We start from the raw sequence: 17224 nt of genomic DNA on the forward strand, positions 1-17224 counted from the left end.
GATTAGCTGAGATTTTGAATTCCAAGAGAAACTGCAGGGGAAGAGGAGAACAGATCTGTGTTGTTTCTCAAATCATCACTAGTAGAAGAATCATGTATTGACTGTAAATCTTATGCATTATGCTCTTAAATTAGCATATAACTGAAATGGATAGAGCAATTTTGATCTCCTAGCTACTATTTATAGCCTATGCACAAAAGAAGATAACTAGTTTATGATCAGCTCCCATGAAGGGGATTTTTTTTCAGCTTGTTAAGTAGTAGGTGTTTTTGGTTTTAAGTTACTTCTGCATTTTGCAGCAAGGGATAATCCTTTGACCTGTGGTTTCAGGATGCGTGGGGTCATTGCAGTCTCGTTTGAAAATGTTTAATAAAAAGTTGTCTTAGAGTTATATTTTGCAGTGTTTCAGTGTGTTAAAAGAATGTTTTCCTGATCCACTTCTCAATTATGAGCATCAAATGTATTTTGTCAGAATACTTTCTCTAAAATAAGTTGACTTTCTCAGAACCAATTCAAATCGTTATGCCAGAATTTATTGCCCAAAAACCAAATGCTGCAGATTGTGGTTTGGTTTTGATCTTTGCTTTTGGCTTTGCTTGTTTAGAGTAAAACTTGTAACAACAAAGTTTAAGAATAAGTAAATTCTAACTGCAGTTCTCATGGGTTTCTCATAATTAAAAAAAAAAGAAGGGCAATTTTGAATGCTGTGTAGGCGTACATACAGTTGGACATATGTGGAGGTATGTCTGCCTATACCAGTCACTATATGTGATACCTGGTGTTACCAGTTCAAGTAGGAGGCAGATATATGTCTGTTGAACGTGCCTTTCTTTCCTCTTGTAAAAGACTGGTCTTTTCAAGCTGTTTTATTCACAGACGAGATCATTATCGTTGTCTTCTGTTTGTTTTAATGTCAATCTTTTGTTCTGTCATCTGAAAAAAATGGAGCTGTACAAGTCCTAAAATTTCTTTAATATGGAGTGGTTTGCACTTTTTTTCTATCACTTGTCAACAACCTTTGTGTGTATTCTAGTTGTATGCTTGCATTAGTGAACAACATGTGAACTCATTCATGGATTGAACAGAGCACGGTTTGACTTCTGATGGTGCAGGTTTTCTTCAGCTTTGAATGCAGTGCTTTTTTTCTGATTTCAAACGCTGGCTGCTGTTTGATCACTTAAGATGTGTTTTAGCTAGTCAATAGGAATGCTGGGCTTCCAAAGCTCACAGTACAAAGTCAAAATACACGGACAGTTGTATTAACACCATAAAGAAATGGGAAGGTTTGGAGTGGGACAGGAAGAGATTTACTGTCATGACAAAAAATGCTTGAATGGTTCATAGAGGCATCTTTGCTCACAGTAGTACAGTTTATTAGTGTAAATATGTGATTTTCTGTATAAATGTCCACTGCTTTCATATACTGATGTTGCTGCGTTTGCATATTGTCTGTCACCCGTAACATATTTTAAAGAGAGACACTGGTAATTTTAGTGTCCAAGTTGATTGCCTGCTCCCCCTGCTGACTTGCTTGAGGTACAGCAACCACTTCAGTTGTAAAAATCACCTTGTGTAGAATACTTCTCTTGGTGGGTCACAGTTGGGAAAATACGCGTAAGAAATACGCATCGAAATGTATTTCCAAGACTCTGCATTCTTACGTGATTTTTAATGAAAGTATTTGTTCTTGATGTACCAATGGTCTACATTCACAGATCTCTGAGTAGCTGTTTTTTTTTTTTTTTGGCTGATCTTCTGTAGCATCAAATGCTAGGAAGGCTTGGCCTGCTGAAGAGGAGGCCCAGTTTTCAGAGAGTTTTTGGAAGGCACTGAATTTGGAATAAGAAACCTTCTGCTTAAATACTCAAAGTAGCAGGAAGAGCAGTTCAGAGTGACAAACCTAACACTGATAATCCAACTCAGGACTTTATTTGATTTTCAGTCGATTTTCCCAGTGAAACTAACGGCCCGATTTCACTACAACAAATTTATTTATATTTGAAGAATTGCTAGATTAAAATAAAACTGGAAAGAGCTGAAAGGTCCAATCATACGCTGTTCTGACTTGCGGACAAAGCTACTGTCTATTTTGGTAGGTGGGAAGTCAAGTTGAGTCTGTAAATTCCTTGACAAAACGCTTGTGCTTTGAGGAAATATCAGGAACACTATTGAGATTTGCTGGAACACGTCAGGTTTCTTTCAAATACCTGTTGGAAAAAAAGGAGCATAAGCTGTATTTACGTAAAGATCAGACACAGACAAGTGATTCTGTAACAGTGACAGCAAAAAGTAATGTTAGTGCTCATATTTCAGATGAAACCAAATGTAGAAGTTCAAAAGACAAAAAAAAAAGTACTGCTGAGGTTTCAAATTCCTCTTTGACAGTGGGCTAAAGAAAACAGAAGTACGCTGAAGTGAGTCATGTTGCCTAGAGAAACCTCAAACAAATGGAGAGTTGTTTGACAAAATGACTTATACAAATATTTCAGGATGCCACGAGGTGTTCCAAAATTGTATTTAACAACAAAAAAAAAACCTCCTAAAATGTTACCTTTTGCAAATACTGTGTGATAGCCAGCACGTTAGAGATGACATGAAGCTTCTGAGCTTGTCCATGCCGAAGCTGGTGTTGTATCAGCATTTACCTGAGGTGCATGCTCTCAGGTTAAAACATTGCTTCTTGTTATTGATCTTTGTCACGCCGTGTACTATAAATGTTAGTCCTTTTTTTTTAAACCACAGAAGTCTTGAACCATTCACAAAAATGTGTGCTCATTTAAAACAACAGAATTGAATTAACCCATTTGTAATTATAATTTTCATGTTTCAGAACATAGAGGTTGGCCAATATAATGAGAGTAGTCATTGTTTAGTGATCAAATAACTCCACACAGGTAATTAGAAGCTCTAATTTTGCCATGCAACTGTAAGCTATGGTAGTTGGTATTGGTAATGAAAACAGGATTTGCACTTCTTGGTGTGCTGAATGATGATACAGTGCTAGTATTTATGTACCATCAGTACCACTTAGACATTAACCAAACTACAATTTAGGGAGTTTTTACTAACCTACATGCTATTAAAAGCCTCTAATAAAAACTGGGCTCTTATTTTTGTGCTAATACTAATTACTGATAATACATGCTTGTGTTTGTCATTCATTACGTGGAACTGTACCAATCAGTGGATGACTGAGTCTCAGGCACTTATACATGTAAATTAACTATTACTGATGTGTTTTTATATGTTTTTTTTTCTTGATGTGAGCTGTAGTGAAAAGCTGCACTAGGTCATAAAAATCTTTTCTCTTAAATGCTAATGAAATATATCTATTCTCTCCATTAGCAGGCTCTCCCTACTGGTAATTTGTAGCCTTTGCTTTTGTTCCTTCCTGTAATGAATTCTGGATATAGTAAAAGATATGAGAAATGACAGTGCTTTAGTTACTGTCTTCTAGTTGCTTTATCTGGTAGAATTCTTCTCTTCCCAAAGCTCTGCTAGGTCAAGAGAGCTTAAATTTGCATTCCAGTTCTTCAAATGGCTCTTGCTTTTTGACAAACATTTCAGGAGTTAATTTTTTATTTGTAATGCAGTGAAAACATCAGAATTGCGCATCAAATAGCAGTTCGCATTAATAAAAGAATTTTATTCATTGTTTTCTTTCATTCAAGTGCTGACATTGTTTCAGCCTTTGTTTCCTAAAGGTAGTGTCTTTTTTATTTTTTTTACAATCTTGCATTAAAAAAAAATATAGAAATTAAAAAAAGCCACAACAAAATCATGGATTTAAAAACTTGTATCATAAAGCAAACCTAATAGCCAAGAAATTCAGTTATCCCTAAAATGCACATACATATTGATTTCTTATATGCAGTATTCTTAAATACAACCTGGAAAGTTCCTAAACTTTAGTATCTAGACGAAATATACTAGCACTAGGAGGGTGCATAAGCACCTATATCAGACATATAGTACAATAGTGAATCATTGTGCTCTTTAGAGTTTAGTGATCAGAGATGCATAAATCTGGAGAGTGTTACTGATCACATAAAACAGTTTGTTTTTAAAAAAGAAAAAAAAATCCATATTAATGTATTTTATAGAACAAAATAGAAGACATCTTTGGGAGAATGAAACTGGTATTTACTTATGGTTCAGTAGGAACTTCATCGCTTCCAGTCTAGCTGTGAGAAATGTAACCTGTGTTTTCCTCTGTCTAATGTAAAATTACTTTATTTTGCTACTTAGAAAGGTCTTTTAGAAATGAGGGAAGAGGGGATCAGAAAAAAAATATAAAATGGTTGGAGTCTTTCCATAGCGTGCATTACCATCACAACATACACATCTAAGCTGGCAAAAAATAGCAATCCATCAATCTGTTGTGTCATGAATGCATCTAACTCTCAGGATGCCACCACTTTTTAATTTCCTCAGAACTGGGGTCTTTATTATATAGACACTTGTTGCATTTTGGCTTACTAATCAAGGAGAATGCAAGAGAAACAAGAATTTAATGACAGTAAAGGTGATTTACTTATTAGGACCACTGATTTCAGCTGGTGAACTCCTGCAAAATATGAATTGCTCTTGTAACAATGCTTTTCTTCTGTTCAGACAAATTTATTAATTTTTATTTGTACAGAGTGGTTTCTGGTTTGCTTTCCTTTTATTTCTTGGTACTGTAAAGCAAGTTAGTTAAGCTAAACTTAGATATTTAAAGAAATTTTACTTTATTGCTTATTGTTCAGCCTTTTTATTTCAGTATCGTTTGTCCCACCCCTTTTTATTTTTTGTTAGTGTTTTGTGCCTGAAGGTTAGAAGAGGCTGACTGTGCTGGAAGTGACTGCCGTGCCTTTTGATTATTCATGGACAGTAATAGAAGGCACTTAAAAAGAACAATGAAATTGCTTATTTTTGTGATGGGCCATCTGTTGAATTGTTTTTTGCAACAATCACACAATAGTATCTATGTCATATCATTCTATTTTCAACAGCAGCTGATTATGTATAGTTGGCTACTTGTCTTTATTTCTGAAGTCCCATGACCATTTAAATTCACCTCTGCAAACCTTTGCCTCAAAGGTAATAGAAATGTAAAACAGCCGGTGTGTATTTCCTTTCTGTCTTCTGTTTTTTTCATGTGGTTTCCAATTAATTAGGCCTCTTAAATGTTTAGATCTGTTTTCTGTGTCTCCCACCTGTAGTTTTTATAATAGAAGTTAACATGGAATCATTTAGCAATTGGTAAAGATATGGTGGAGTTCTATAATAAAGAGCGGGCAAGTTTTGAAAGACTGTGGTACATTCACTGCTTATTAATTATCCCTTTTATTTTTTCTCAGCAATAATTAGAATCTTTCTCCATGGCTTTCACTAACAAGCATTTTTCCTAGCCATAAAGCCACTTGCAGATCTATTGCAGCAGAAGCTGAAAGGAAGATAAAACAAATGTGTTGTCTTCTACAGGTCACTGACATTGCTGATGCCATGATTCTGAAGCAGCTTTTTGAAAACTTGTTCCAAAATGGGGTTGTCGTTGTGGCAACATCTAACAGGCCACCAGAAGGTAAAAACAAACATGTTACTAGTATTACCCAAATGCAATTAATCTCAGTATCTTACAAAACCATTTTATAAGAATTATATATTTAATACTAATAAACTCACTAGCCTTCAAGAATCTGAGATGCTCCAGTTTGTCGCCTGTTTTCTTGTGTTCTTAAGGAAGAAATGTTTTTCACTAAGTCTTATTCCTTTCTTATCTCTAAATACATGTTTCTCTTTCTTACCCTTCTGTAGTTTCTGATCTTCTATACTCTCTCCAAACCGGTGGGAGGGAATTTGGGAACAGAGGTGCTGAGGGTGCTTTTAACTGAGCAATAATTATAATTTTCTGCACACGAGAACTTTTGTTGTAGTGTAGTCGTAGTAGTTAGCATAATGCATGATGTTTATGCAACTTCTATGACACTTCAGATTAATTTCAAATGTTTGCAAAAAATACTAAAGAGTTACAGTATTAACTACCAGTGAATTTCTCTAATTAGGTAAAAGAATCACTAAAGAGTTGCAATGCATTTTTTATCTTAAAAAAGACAAGAAACACTCAAACGTTTTTTCTAAAAGGTGAAATAATTTCCTGTTGGTTTATTTTCCTTTTTTTGAGCAAACAAGATGAAATCAGAACTAAGATAGTTGGGTGAACCGCAGATGAACTTGACAGTGGTGCCTCATTCACTTGGGATCCATCCATGTGTTTGTTGAACCACTGCTCTTTAGAGTTCAGGAGTGATTCTTACAACTTGCTATTGCATCCCACTTCTTAACTTGTCAATTTATGGCAATTTCTGTTATGTGCCTGGTTTTTTATACATACTAAGTCATGGTATAAACCTGAAAGACAGTCACTTCTGCTAGCTACCCAACAGAGAACATCAAGAAAAGTGTCTCCAGAACTGAACAATGTTGCAATCCAGACACTGGTCACTGCCTGTTGTGTTTTTTTCTTTTCCCTCCCCCTTCTCACTATTCCTGCATGCTTATGGTCTGTGTCTGAAATACTTCCACAGAGAAGTGTTAGATTAATGCAGTGTATTTTATCAAGGTTTAAGATTGAATTCGTGAGTTCTCCTCTTGTGGTTACAAAGGAGAAAAAAGTATCTTTTCCATTAGAGAGCAGATGCACTCAGCTGCTGACAATTTATGATATGCTTAATCATGTTAAACTTCAACCTCAGGGGAGCAAGAGAGAGAAATACTGAGGTATAGTGTATGAATAACAGCTTTTTTTCACCACCAAAATTACTGTTTTTTCCTCATCCTAACAAAACAGACGTAATTAAAACAAACAAAAATCCAAAACTATAAAACCTCAGGCTTATTAACTAGAAGAACTAACAGAAGTCACTTTATTATAGTAATGGTACATGTTCACAAATTTTTCTGAGTAAATATGCAATTGATTGCTGTTTAAACAAATGTTTACCTGTTTTGATTGTAGGATTATGGAGAATATGTGGCTTCATACAACTTGGTTCATAATTAGCGTACAGAATAACCTTCACTGATAATTTTCCTAAATGCTTCTGTGTAGATATCCTGGTGGTTTCTCACGTAATCTGTCTTCCATACAGCAGTATCTGCTAGTAGAGCATGAAAGCTTTAGCCTTGTAGCCTTCAGGCATTATGGTGAATATAGGTGTTAATAACCTGGCATGGTCTCGGATGGGGATTTTGGTGGAAGGTGTTACCACCTCCACCAGGTGTGGTGGTAGCCAGGTGTCTGTATTCTCATGGTTATTTCTCCTGTTAGCAGTAGCTGCTATGCTGCCTTTTTGTAGGGCTCCCAAATAGTAATGGAATAAAGCGGCACATCATACAATCTGAGTGGTAATATTTTCAATGAAGAAGTCATTAGTTTATGAATATGTTAGGCAGTTGGATAGTTTCTGGAGAAGAGAACTTTATATAAATTGTAGAGATAATTAAGACGCACAACATCGCTTTGCAGTTGGTTTTTATTAATTTGTATTTTCTCTGGGTGCGGATCTACGTGCCTAATATACTATTCTTTTTTTTGGTACTCAGTTGTATTTTGAACAACTTTGCTTAAAGGTGTTTTTTTCCCTCCTTTAGATGGATCTCCTTGCTTTGGAAAAAGTGTGTACCTGGTAGAACTGCTAGAGGATAAAGTGTACTAAAGTTGATTAAAAATGACACCAACTTTGTAAAAATTGCTTATTTTTAATTGAAGCTGTTTTTTCCCTTCTACCAAATACTTGTAATTTAACAGTTGCATAGTTTTGGCCTTATACCGCTTTATACCCAGCATTACAAATCCTTTTTATATCTTTTTTTTAAACAGGCATAGGCCTTATTTCTTCTGCTAAAATCAGTTATATATCATTAGAGATTTATCATCTTTCACTTCCTGCCTTTTCCAGACTTTCTCAGGATGTTTCTTCCTTTCTTCCTTAAGAATGTAATGACTTTTCATACAGCAAGAGAACAGAAATCAATTTCATCTCTTCTTTTTCCACTTCTGTTCCTTATCTCTTTAGCAATACAGAATTTTATTTGCTAGACTAAAATACAAGGTGATACTGGTATTAAGACGAAGTAGCAAAACTGGTACTGATTTTCTTTCTTTCAGATCTCTATAAAAATGGTCTTCAGAGAGCTAATTTTGTACCATTCATTGCTGTGCTGAAGGTAAGGAGAATCACTTGTTAAATGCTTTCTGATTTTGCCTTCTCTATTAACAATAAACTCGATTTGTACAGGATTACTTTGATACTAGTTTCCGGATTAAATGTGTATGCTTTAACTCCTTGGGGTGAAAATAATTGAAGGTGAGGCAAAAACGGAGCTCTTCCTTACTAGAATTGACATGTCTTGAAAGCTGGGCACTTAGTATGAAAGTTAACTTTTTGACTAAAGTAGCGAATTAATTTGTTTGGATAGGACTCTCTATCTGCTGCGTATATGCCACATGACATAGTATTCCTGTAACAGTGATGCTGTGTTGTACTTGTGGACATCTTAAATTTATTATGCTATAAAAACTTGGTATTCCTCTGGTGTAAAGAAATCAGTCGTGTGTGTACCCTTCAATCAGCTTGTTTCTGTGTCTGTGTATTTTTTTCCCCTCATGTAAGTGGTTTTCTGAGGCTTTGTGCCATGGCCAAAAAGTAGAAGTTCAGAAGCAAGCTCCCCGGAGTCTTCAGGTTGTGGTGTGGCAGGTGTGAGTTGCCTCATTTAGATGAAAAAATGGAGTGTTCTTTTTAAATGTGAATAATATGATCAGTGTTTGTTTTGCTATTAAAAGAGCCTATGCTGAACTGATGCTTTAAGTTCTGGGCAAGTTGCAGATATTTTTTAATTCCCAAACTCTAATTGTATTGTTATGTTATCGAAGGCTTGCAATAGGATTGCCAGCATAAACGCATGAATAAGGTGAACTATATCAATATCTAAGAAGAAAGGTAAGGTAGAAGTTTAGGTCAGGTTTGGATCAGTGAGAAGCAATTTGGATCTGCAGAACAGATGCATTGGTTGGATGTTTCTGCTAAGGTGGTCAGTAGTGAAGAAAGTAACAGTGCTTCAGACTTTCAGTGGGGCTTGTTGGAATCGAGAGATTGCTTCATTGCCTAAGCATCTTTGAGAATCCTACCGAATGCTGACTTTTGAGCAGTTACCAGGTTCCAAAGTTAATGTGTCATTGACATTGACAATCCTGTATCTCAGAATGGCTGTGTATAATGTCAGGGAGGTTACCACTGGAAGTGATTCCTATCTGGATGGCTTTAGAAAAGTAAGAAACATCAAAACAAATCAACAACTCTATACACTTCAGATTCGCGAAAGGGGTTTATTCTGTAGCTGACCAATAGATCCTGATCACAGAACATTTTCAACAATAGTTTGATATCCATTTGCTTTGTGAAACGTCTTTTTATGCTCAGTCAGCATCTATGGTAAATCTTTCATTTCCTTGTTGTTAGCCCGTATCTTCTATGTATTTTTCCTTGTTGGATCTTAGTTTTCTTCCTTGATGAACGCAAAGCTCATTTGTTTCACTGATGGTCAGATGTGATGAATATCACGCTTATTTGTAGCTTGCTTTTTTTTCCTCCTTGTGGCTAGTAGACAAAAAAAGTAAAATGCACTTTACACATACAGAATGTCTGTGTAAATTATTATTTGTGTGTAATTTTTAGGAAGGACTTTGTGGATAGAATACTGACAAAAGCCCTAACGACTGGTGGATGGGTTTAGAGTTGCAATTGAGGATGGAATATTGTGAAAAGAAACAAGTAGCACAACTCAGACTAGAGATGCATGAACATTACCATAATAATGAATGAAGGGAGAAATGAGGTTGCACTTAATATTCTATTCACAAGGACCTTTCTAAAATTCCCGATTACTTTTTGCTGTTTTTTTTACCCCTACATCTTTGTGTGTTAACGCAGCTCTACTGAACTGATGTTAAAGGTAGATATATGTAAATATTACCAAAATAACACTATTCTTCCCCAAAACATAATGCCTGAAAAGCAGATCAGACGAGGCTTATCAACAACTGTTCCTCTGACCTTAGATGAAAAATAGAAGGGTAGGGGCAAGGTATAATAATAATAAATAAAAATGTAGATTTGTACTTCAGCACATCAGAAGTAGGCATTGAAAACAAACAAACAAATTGAATGTATTTTAAAGTAAGATTTTAACAAATGACCTTTACTTTACAGTTCAGAATTACATGTGTGGCTTTAGGAAATGGAAAGATGATATTTTCTAGGGTTTTGCATGAGAACGTAACAGAAGAATACTACGTTCTATGGCTGCAAACATTTGATTTGCTATCTTGTGTACTTTCGCCCCATTCTAAACCATGTGTGTCTTGTGTTAGTGTCATTATAACCTAACCTGTTTTGTGGAAATGGCTTTGACCACTTGAACTAACTTCTGTCTTAGGTTTCTCTGGATTCAGAACCTCCTGCCATGCTTTTGCTTGAGGTTTGGACGTGGTATTTTTTGTTGCTCTTTGTTTGTTTCAGAAGTTCTCTTTTATGATCATAAATCTTAAAATAAGGCTTTTGCACTAACAGTAATTCAACACAGGAGCTTTGAATTCCTTTAAATAGTCTTATGAAGACAGGATGACTGGAAGATATCAACAGTACGTTTCTGTGAAGAGCTACTTCACTTGAAATAGCACAGATTTCAGGCTGTTTCTATTCTTTGTAAATGGAGTGAATAGCTCCTAGATAACCTGGTAACTTAAGCAAAAATCTTTCCCTATTTTTATATGAGAAACAGCTTGTCTTAGATCTAGAATTACCTATGTTTGTCTTTTGTTGTTGTTGTTTTATTTTTGTTATTTAGATTACATAATTCCGGTATCTGTGTTTGAGTCCCTGTTTTTTTGCAAAGACAATTATAAACCAATTTCTGTGGAATAAGCACAAAGGAGAAACAGTGGTCAAGGGAAAATGTAGTTATCTTGCAAAATTCATCTGTGTTGCCTGTCTAGATAGATGGTAGACTACTGGGGATGAGTGACTGCCGAATGTCTGTGGTGGGAGGTGCAATTGTGAAGTTATATATTTTTTTTAGGACCAGGTAAAAGCTGCAGATACTACAGCCTGTATCTGTAATTGGACGGATGGTTCCCTGTCCAATCTAAACTTCTCCTAGTGTTCTGATTTTTTTAAGATCTTATGTAGCTAAAGATTTAATTTTTCAGCAGCTCTTTCATCCTGTAACACAGTCGCAGTTTTCGTGAATAGGGAAACACTCTCAGTTGACTGGTTTGTTGCTATGGCTAAAATTTTAGGACGGAATATTCTTTATAGAAGGGCTTAGTTTCTGCAGCAGAAACAGAGTGCTTCTTCAGTCTGTGCAATTTCATAAAAATACGGCTTTTCAGAGATAAGTATTAGGAAGGAAAATCTTTTAATTCTATAATTGCAATTAGATTCAGTCCCTTCTGATTGAGCTTTTAATCTTGCAGCGTCTCTTACAGAGAATTTTGAAGTGCATGAAACTCCTAAGTGATTTTTTACAAAGGCAGTTCTTGACAAGAAAACCATACTTATTGGTCACAGTTAGTTTGTTCAAATGCTTAGAGCAGAAATGCTCCCCAAGTTAATAGTCCAAATCAATATGAAAATATGAAAACTTTATCAACGTTTTTAAGCTAGTGTACAAATAAAGCTATACATCTCTAGCAGTTTGGTGTAAGATCTGAAGTCATTCTCTTCCAAAAAAAAAAAAAAAAGAGAAAGCACACAATTTACTGGTTTGGCAGTAATTTGTCAATAGTTGAATTTTTGCAGATAATTAATGAAGATTTTTTTTACATTATTTAATGAAAATATTTACATTAATCCTTCACTGTTCTGGAATCGTAATTCAGTGGCTGGATCAGTGTTTGATTCTTCAGGCAAACAGGGAGGAAAGCTTCTCAAATAGTTTGTGTATAAACTAAAACTTACACTAGTGTTTTTTGCTTTTCCAAGGACTTCTTGGAGCCATGAAGTTTTAAAATGTCAAGCCAAGTCAAAATACCAAATAAGTAACTTCAGCATTTTGTCAGAATTTTTTTCTGCAATAGACCTGAACTATCACAAAGTCCTAACTCAAAATCAGGAGGTTTTAGGGGCTTTATTAGCCTGCATATACCTTTAAAAGGTACAGATTTATAATAATAATATAAAAAATCTGTCTTTGGTTACCTGTATATTGCTTTAACTAAAGATAAAGAATCAATCAACCAGAAGTCTGTTTTCAGTAGGACGTGAAGTTACTGTAAGCTTCCTATAATGAACTTTCCATTTTTTTTTTTCTGCTGCTGCTAGGGACCAAATCATTATTTCTTTTCAAACTGTATGGTTAACGTGACTCTTAACAGTAAGCACTGCAAGCACCTCTTAAACAGAAAGCAGTATATTGATATGCTGCGTTCTGTTTGCTGTTTTTCTCAAATATGGTTAACGATTATTTATTGACATTACTACCCACTCTGGTCAGTTTTAAATAAAATATACCGTTTCTTCCAAAGCAATAAATGGAAGGATTTAAAAGTATTTTAAATTTCCAGAAACTTATTTTGAATAGGTGAAAATATTTAAAACATTTTGAACTGTCCCTAAGGAAACTTGCAGGAGTTAATTTTGTACAAAGGCATTTGGTAGATATAAAATTTCTTTGATTGTGCATTCAGCTTTTGTCCAACCACCTGTGTTAGAAATACAGGGATTTGTTGATTGGCGGATCTGCCTATTTCCCCCCAAAAAAAAGTCATCTCATTGATGAAATTGATTTGTCAGTTTGTTCCATTCTAATGGTGTGATAGCCCAGCAGCTTTCAGTATGTTGAATAGTTAAAACCTGCTTTTGAGGTCAGTGTCAGCCACTCTGACCCCTGTGAACTGTCACCTGAGTCAGAATTGCTGGGATTAATCCTTTGATATTGTGATGGTTTCGCCTATCAATTGACTTTTTCATTACTGAAGATGTTAGGCCCTTTGTTTCCCTTCTTAGTATGTAACCAAGCAAACTCCTAAGTAGAAGGAGCATTTGTTCTTGTTCTCTCTCTCTCTCTCTTTGCAAGTAATAGAAGCATTCATCTTTTGTGAAGTGTACCTAATTAAACATATAAAAATAGAAAATATAGCATGATTGCAAGTATTTTCGTGCCGAACATCACTGTCATTTATGGGTAATTTGTGTGACAAATTTGTAAGACTTAACTAACAAAATGTTGTATTTTGAAAGCAAGGTGTCAGATTAGAAGTTATCAGCCCTTTCTGCATACACCCTTCAGAGTTTGTATGTTTTAAATGTAAACGTGAGGGTTTCTTGAATTATCTGGTGTAAAGCACTTCACTGCTACAGTATTTTTATAACGTGCCTATTGCTTTAGTGTGTTCTGCAAATATTGAGCTGTTCAGTTTGTTTACTTTCCATGACTGTCTTAAACGTGTGCACACACAAAATCTAGACAGTTTATTTAGATGCTGATCAAAGCTTTTTCTAAGGATAAAACATTTCTTATTGTAGCTCAGTGCTAGGCTCCCTGCCTCCTCACTTCCTTTAATTGTTGTTATTTCCCAAGCTCTTGCTTGGTTAGTTAGCTCTTTGGTTAAAATCAGTAAACCAAAGCATATCGTAGATATGGAATAGTTGATTCCTGCTGTATCAGGGTAAATTAGTCTAATTACACGTGGCAGTTTTATTTGCTTGTGATGTAATGTGAAATGAGGTCCTGCCCCCCCCCCCCCCCCCCCCCCCCAAAAAAAAAAGCCCGAGCCAATTAATAAAGCTTTTAAGCTCTTTGTCACAGGCCACCGTGGAGGTCTGCAGAGAAGAACTTTAATCCAATAAACATTTCATTTAGATCATGAAAAGAAAGCATGAGGAGAAGCTCCTACAAGAGAGGGTGTTACCAGCAATTCTAGCCATGAAGAGATGTGAGGAATTTGCCAAATTAACCAAGAGGCCTTCATATTTAACACATAAATGTGTCAAAACTAATAATAGAATAATTTAATTTGAGTTGAACCTTATATTGTTAAAATTCTAAGAAGCCACAACTGTTTTCTTCAAAGACTTCGCTGTTGAGCTGGATGGACAGGGCAAGAGGAGGTTGTGAGAAACCCAGATAGCAAATAACACTGGCCGAAGCTGGTGGAAAAAAAAAAAAAAAAGGAATAGATAATTAGGTGTAATTAGCGTGTTTGAATTGTTGTCTCCCTGCCCTTGGCTTGAATAAATTTCAGAGAAAAAAAACCCTAGTGGCGAAAATGCTTTGATGTAAGAAGAGTCATTGTGGTTTGGCAGCATAAAGGCAGTGTTTTATACTTCTTGCATAATGGTCGTAATACAGAAAGAGTGAATGGACTCTACACCCCCCAGTCTGCTTTACAGCAAGGACTTTTGGATTCTCTTGAAACAAAATGCATCAGAAGTTTTCAGTTGTTGGTAATGAGGTAGTAGACCTCATCGGAGCTAAGCGTAAGCCATCTTTAGCCTTTGTTTAGATCTTTAATCGCATTTTTTCTTATTCTGAGAAATTGAGTTTCGTAAATCAATACTACTTTTTTTTTTTTTTCCCTGCCTGCCAACAGTTCTGGCAGGAGCAAAGGCTAATACTGGGAAAAGAAATACAAATCAAACGTTAAAAAGAAAAACAACAGCATAAAAGAAAGAAATCTAGACAAATAACTTCAGGGTAAAATTTCAATGAAGTACACACATTGAGGTGAATTTGACCCTTAGCTTATGAAACATAATGTTATAAACTCAGAGGGAACTTTTGGCTTTGTGTTTTTCGCAGAACGGCACGGCTTGTTTATTAGCAGATTGAAAGTTACACACAGTTTGGTTCTTTAGCGGAACAGAATTTTATACAGTAATTTCTTTAATTTATCCTTACTCTTCAAGGACAATTTTTTTTTTTTTCCGAGCAATGTGAAACAGAGAGAGCTGCTCAGAGTAATACTTACTGAATGCAAGTTTACTTTTTGCCATTCTTCTGTTCCCTGACTGGAAAAAGGAGAGACTACTTGTCTCCTACTCAGCGCTGCCACATCTGTACCTCCTGAATTCTTGTACTTTTGTCTGAATATCTGAAATACTATTCACCTAACAATGCATTTTAAGAGTCTCTGTCCTTATTCATGCACCATTATTTTACAAGTTAATTGTCTATTTTTCTTCTTCTTAGGGGGTAGCTGATTTATAGATAGATGTTAAAATAAGTTATTGAAAAGTCGTACAATGGATCTTATGTTCCTTGTGGTAGCAAGAATAGTGAGGTTTCTTAGTTGGTGAAGTTTTGAGGGCTGTAATGTAAACTTGTGCAACTTTCACTGAATAAATTTCATCTCAATACTATTTCTGCCGAACTCTTAGTTTAAGGTTTGATGTGTTCTTGTCACAAGTGTAAGATGTTTTGAAAATTCTATTTGACTTCCTAGAGCTTTGTACTCTGTCCTTTTAAAAATAGTTCAAATAAAATGTTTGTGTTCTGGAGTTAACCTAAGCATGATTAGTTGCATCGACAGTGTATAGTATACTTGGATGGCATTTTGAAATTGTTCCTCAATTTTTTTGCAGCATTTAAAATTGGAACAAGCGTGATGTGTCTAAGGCTATTGTAGCAATTTCCTGTGTTTCGTTATTGCAGGTAATGAAGAATATGAGAAAAAGACAAAAATAAATAAAAAATTAACCCCTTAAAGCACTGCACTATTTTTATAGAACAAGTAGGCTTTTGTACTTGAAGTTGATTTGATCTGTGAAAGGCAACACCTGAATATCATGCAAGACTAAGTAATTATGCCTGATTGTAGGTTTTTTTTTTTTTCAGGTATAGGTCACAGGAAATTCAGTTAGGGTGTAGAGAATGTACAAAGCTAAGAAATATGCAGATTTTCTGTTGTAAGATTGTGTAAAAATTATTTACGGTTAATACTTGCATAAAGGTTAGAAAGGTTGATGAAGTGATATTTAGTTTTGCTTTACTATTCACTGCGTGTCAGAATGTAATTATGACTGATTCATGAAACTGTCTTAGCAATGAACCATCTTTATTAAAATGCTGATCAAGACAAGAGCTGACAGTAATAAAGAATAGAACATTTTAGTCTTGTTGCTTTTGAATGATTGCTAATTACCCCAGAGGTCATGTATAGTGCTTATGAGGATTCATTGACATTTTCTTTGAAGTCTACTGTTTCAACAACATGTGAACAGGAAGACAAAAACTGTATGCATACCCAACAATGCTCAGACCAAGTTTTTATCCCTCACAAAATACCTGACGATTCTCTTTCTCCTTCTCCCAAGTGCATCTCTCTCCCATGAATCTGTATAGCAGAAAGTTAGGCATCTTGCAAAATATATTTATTTTCAACAAGGCCAATTTTAAGCACGGATAAAGCAAGTGTTGAAGGTCCTTCATCTGTACCATGCTTGCTTGTAACTACCGGCTGGTTTCCTTGAGGAGCTGAGCCTGAGGAAGGAAACACTGCATATTTCTTGTGCTTCTCTCGGCAGACTGTGGACAGAAGGTAGGCTCCATCTGGCGTCCAGCCTGTCTCCTGAGGCCCAGTCAGACCAGTTTCATCTTCCGAAATGTGCTGGTGGTTGCCACTTGCTGATAACTTTGAGGCTAGGCCAAAGTTAAAGCCTACAGTGTGTCCTGTAGGCCTGAGAACATGTATTTCATGACACGCTGCATTTTGGCTTAAGAGGATTCTTGTTTCACCAGAGTTATGAACCACTTGAGAAAATGCGTGTTGTAATGCTATCCTTTGGATGGAGAAACCTTTTTCTTGAAATAACTTAAAGAATTTTAAGAACAAACAAACAAAATCCTAGTGGATAATTTGGCACTAGATGGAGTCAATTAACAGAATAAATGGGTAATTGTCGTGAGCTTTGTTTACCTGAGGAACTCTTCCTCTGTTGCTGGCTGGGACTCTCATGGTGTCTACGTGTTGTGTGATGTGAGATTTTTCTCTTTTTGGATGGATGTACATGTATGGGAAGAATGATTGCCAATGAACAATTGCGTTATTTTCTGGTTTGATGGAGGGAAGGAATATTGGTGACCGTCTGTATTGTTAATGGAGACCAAATCAGCAGGACAGGTAGGGGGTGGTTGGTGTTTTTTTCTGGATAGAAGCTAATATAAAGAATTAGATGCTGAG

The 17224-nt window shown here is 35.6% G+C and overlaps 1 protein-coding gene across 2 annotated transcripts in view; it reads left to right on the top strand.

Annotated features, from left to right (window-relative positions):
- Positions 1-17224, top strand: part of AFG1L (AFG1 like ATPase) — a 70047-nt gene that overhangs the window by 18984 nt on the left and 33839 nt on the right. For both annotated transcript variants that reach the window (XM_083830192.1, XM_083830191.1), the window contains 2 exons: positions 5467-5566; positions 8153-8211. In XM_083830192.1, coding sequence (XP_083686318.1) covers positions 5467-5566; positions 8153-8211 — 159 coding nt within the window. The remainder of the gene's footprint in view (positions 1-5466; positions 5567-8152; positions 8212-17224) is intronic.

Source organism: Anser anser, assembly GCF_964211835.1.
Source record: "Anser anser genome assembly, chromosome: 3".
NCBI classification, from domain to species: domain Eukaryota; kingdom Metazoa; phylum Chordata; class Aves; order Anseriformes; family Anatidae; genus Anser; species Anser anser.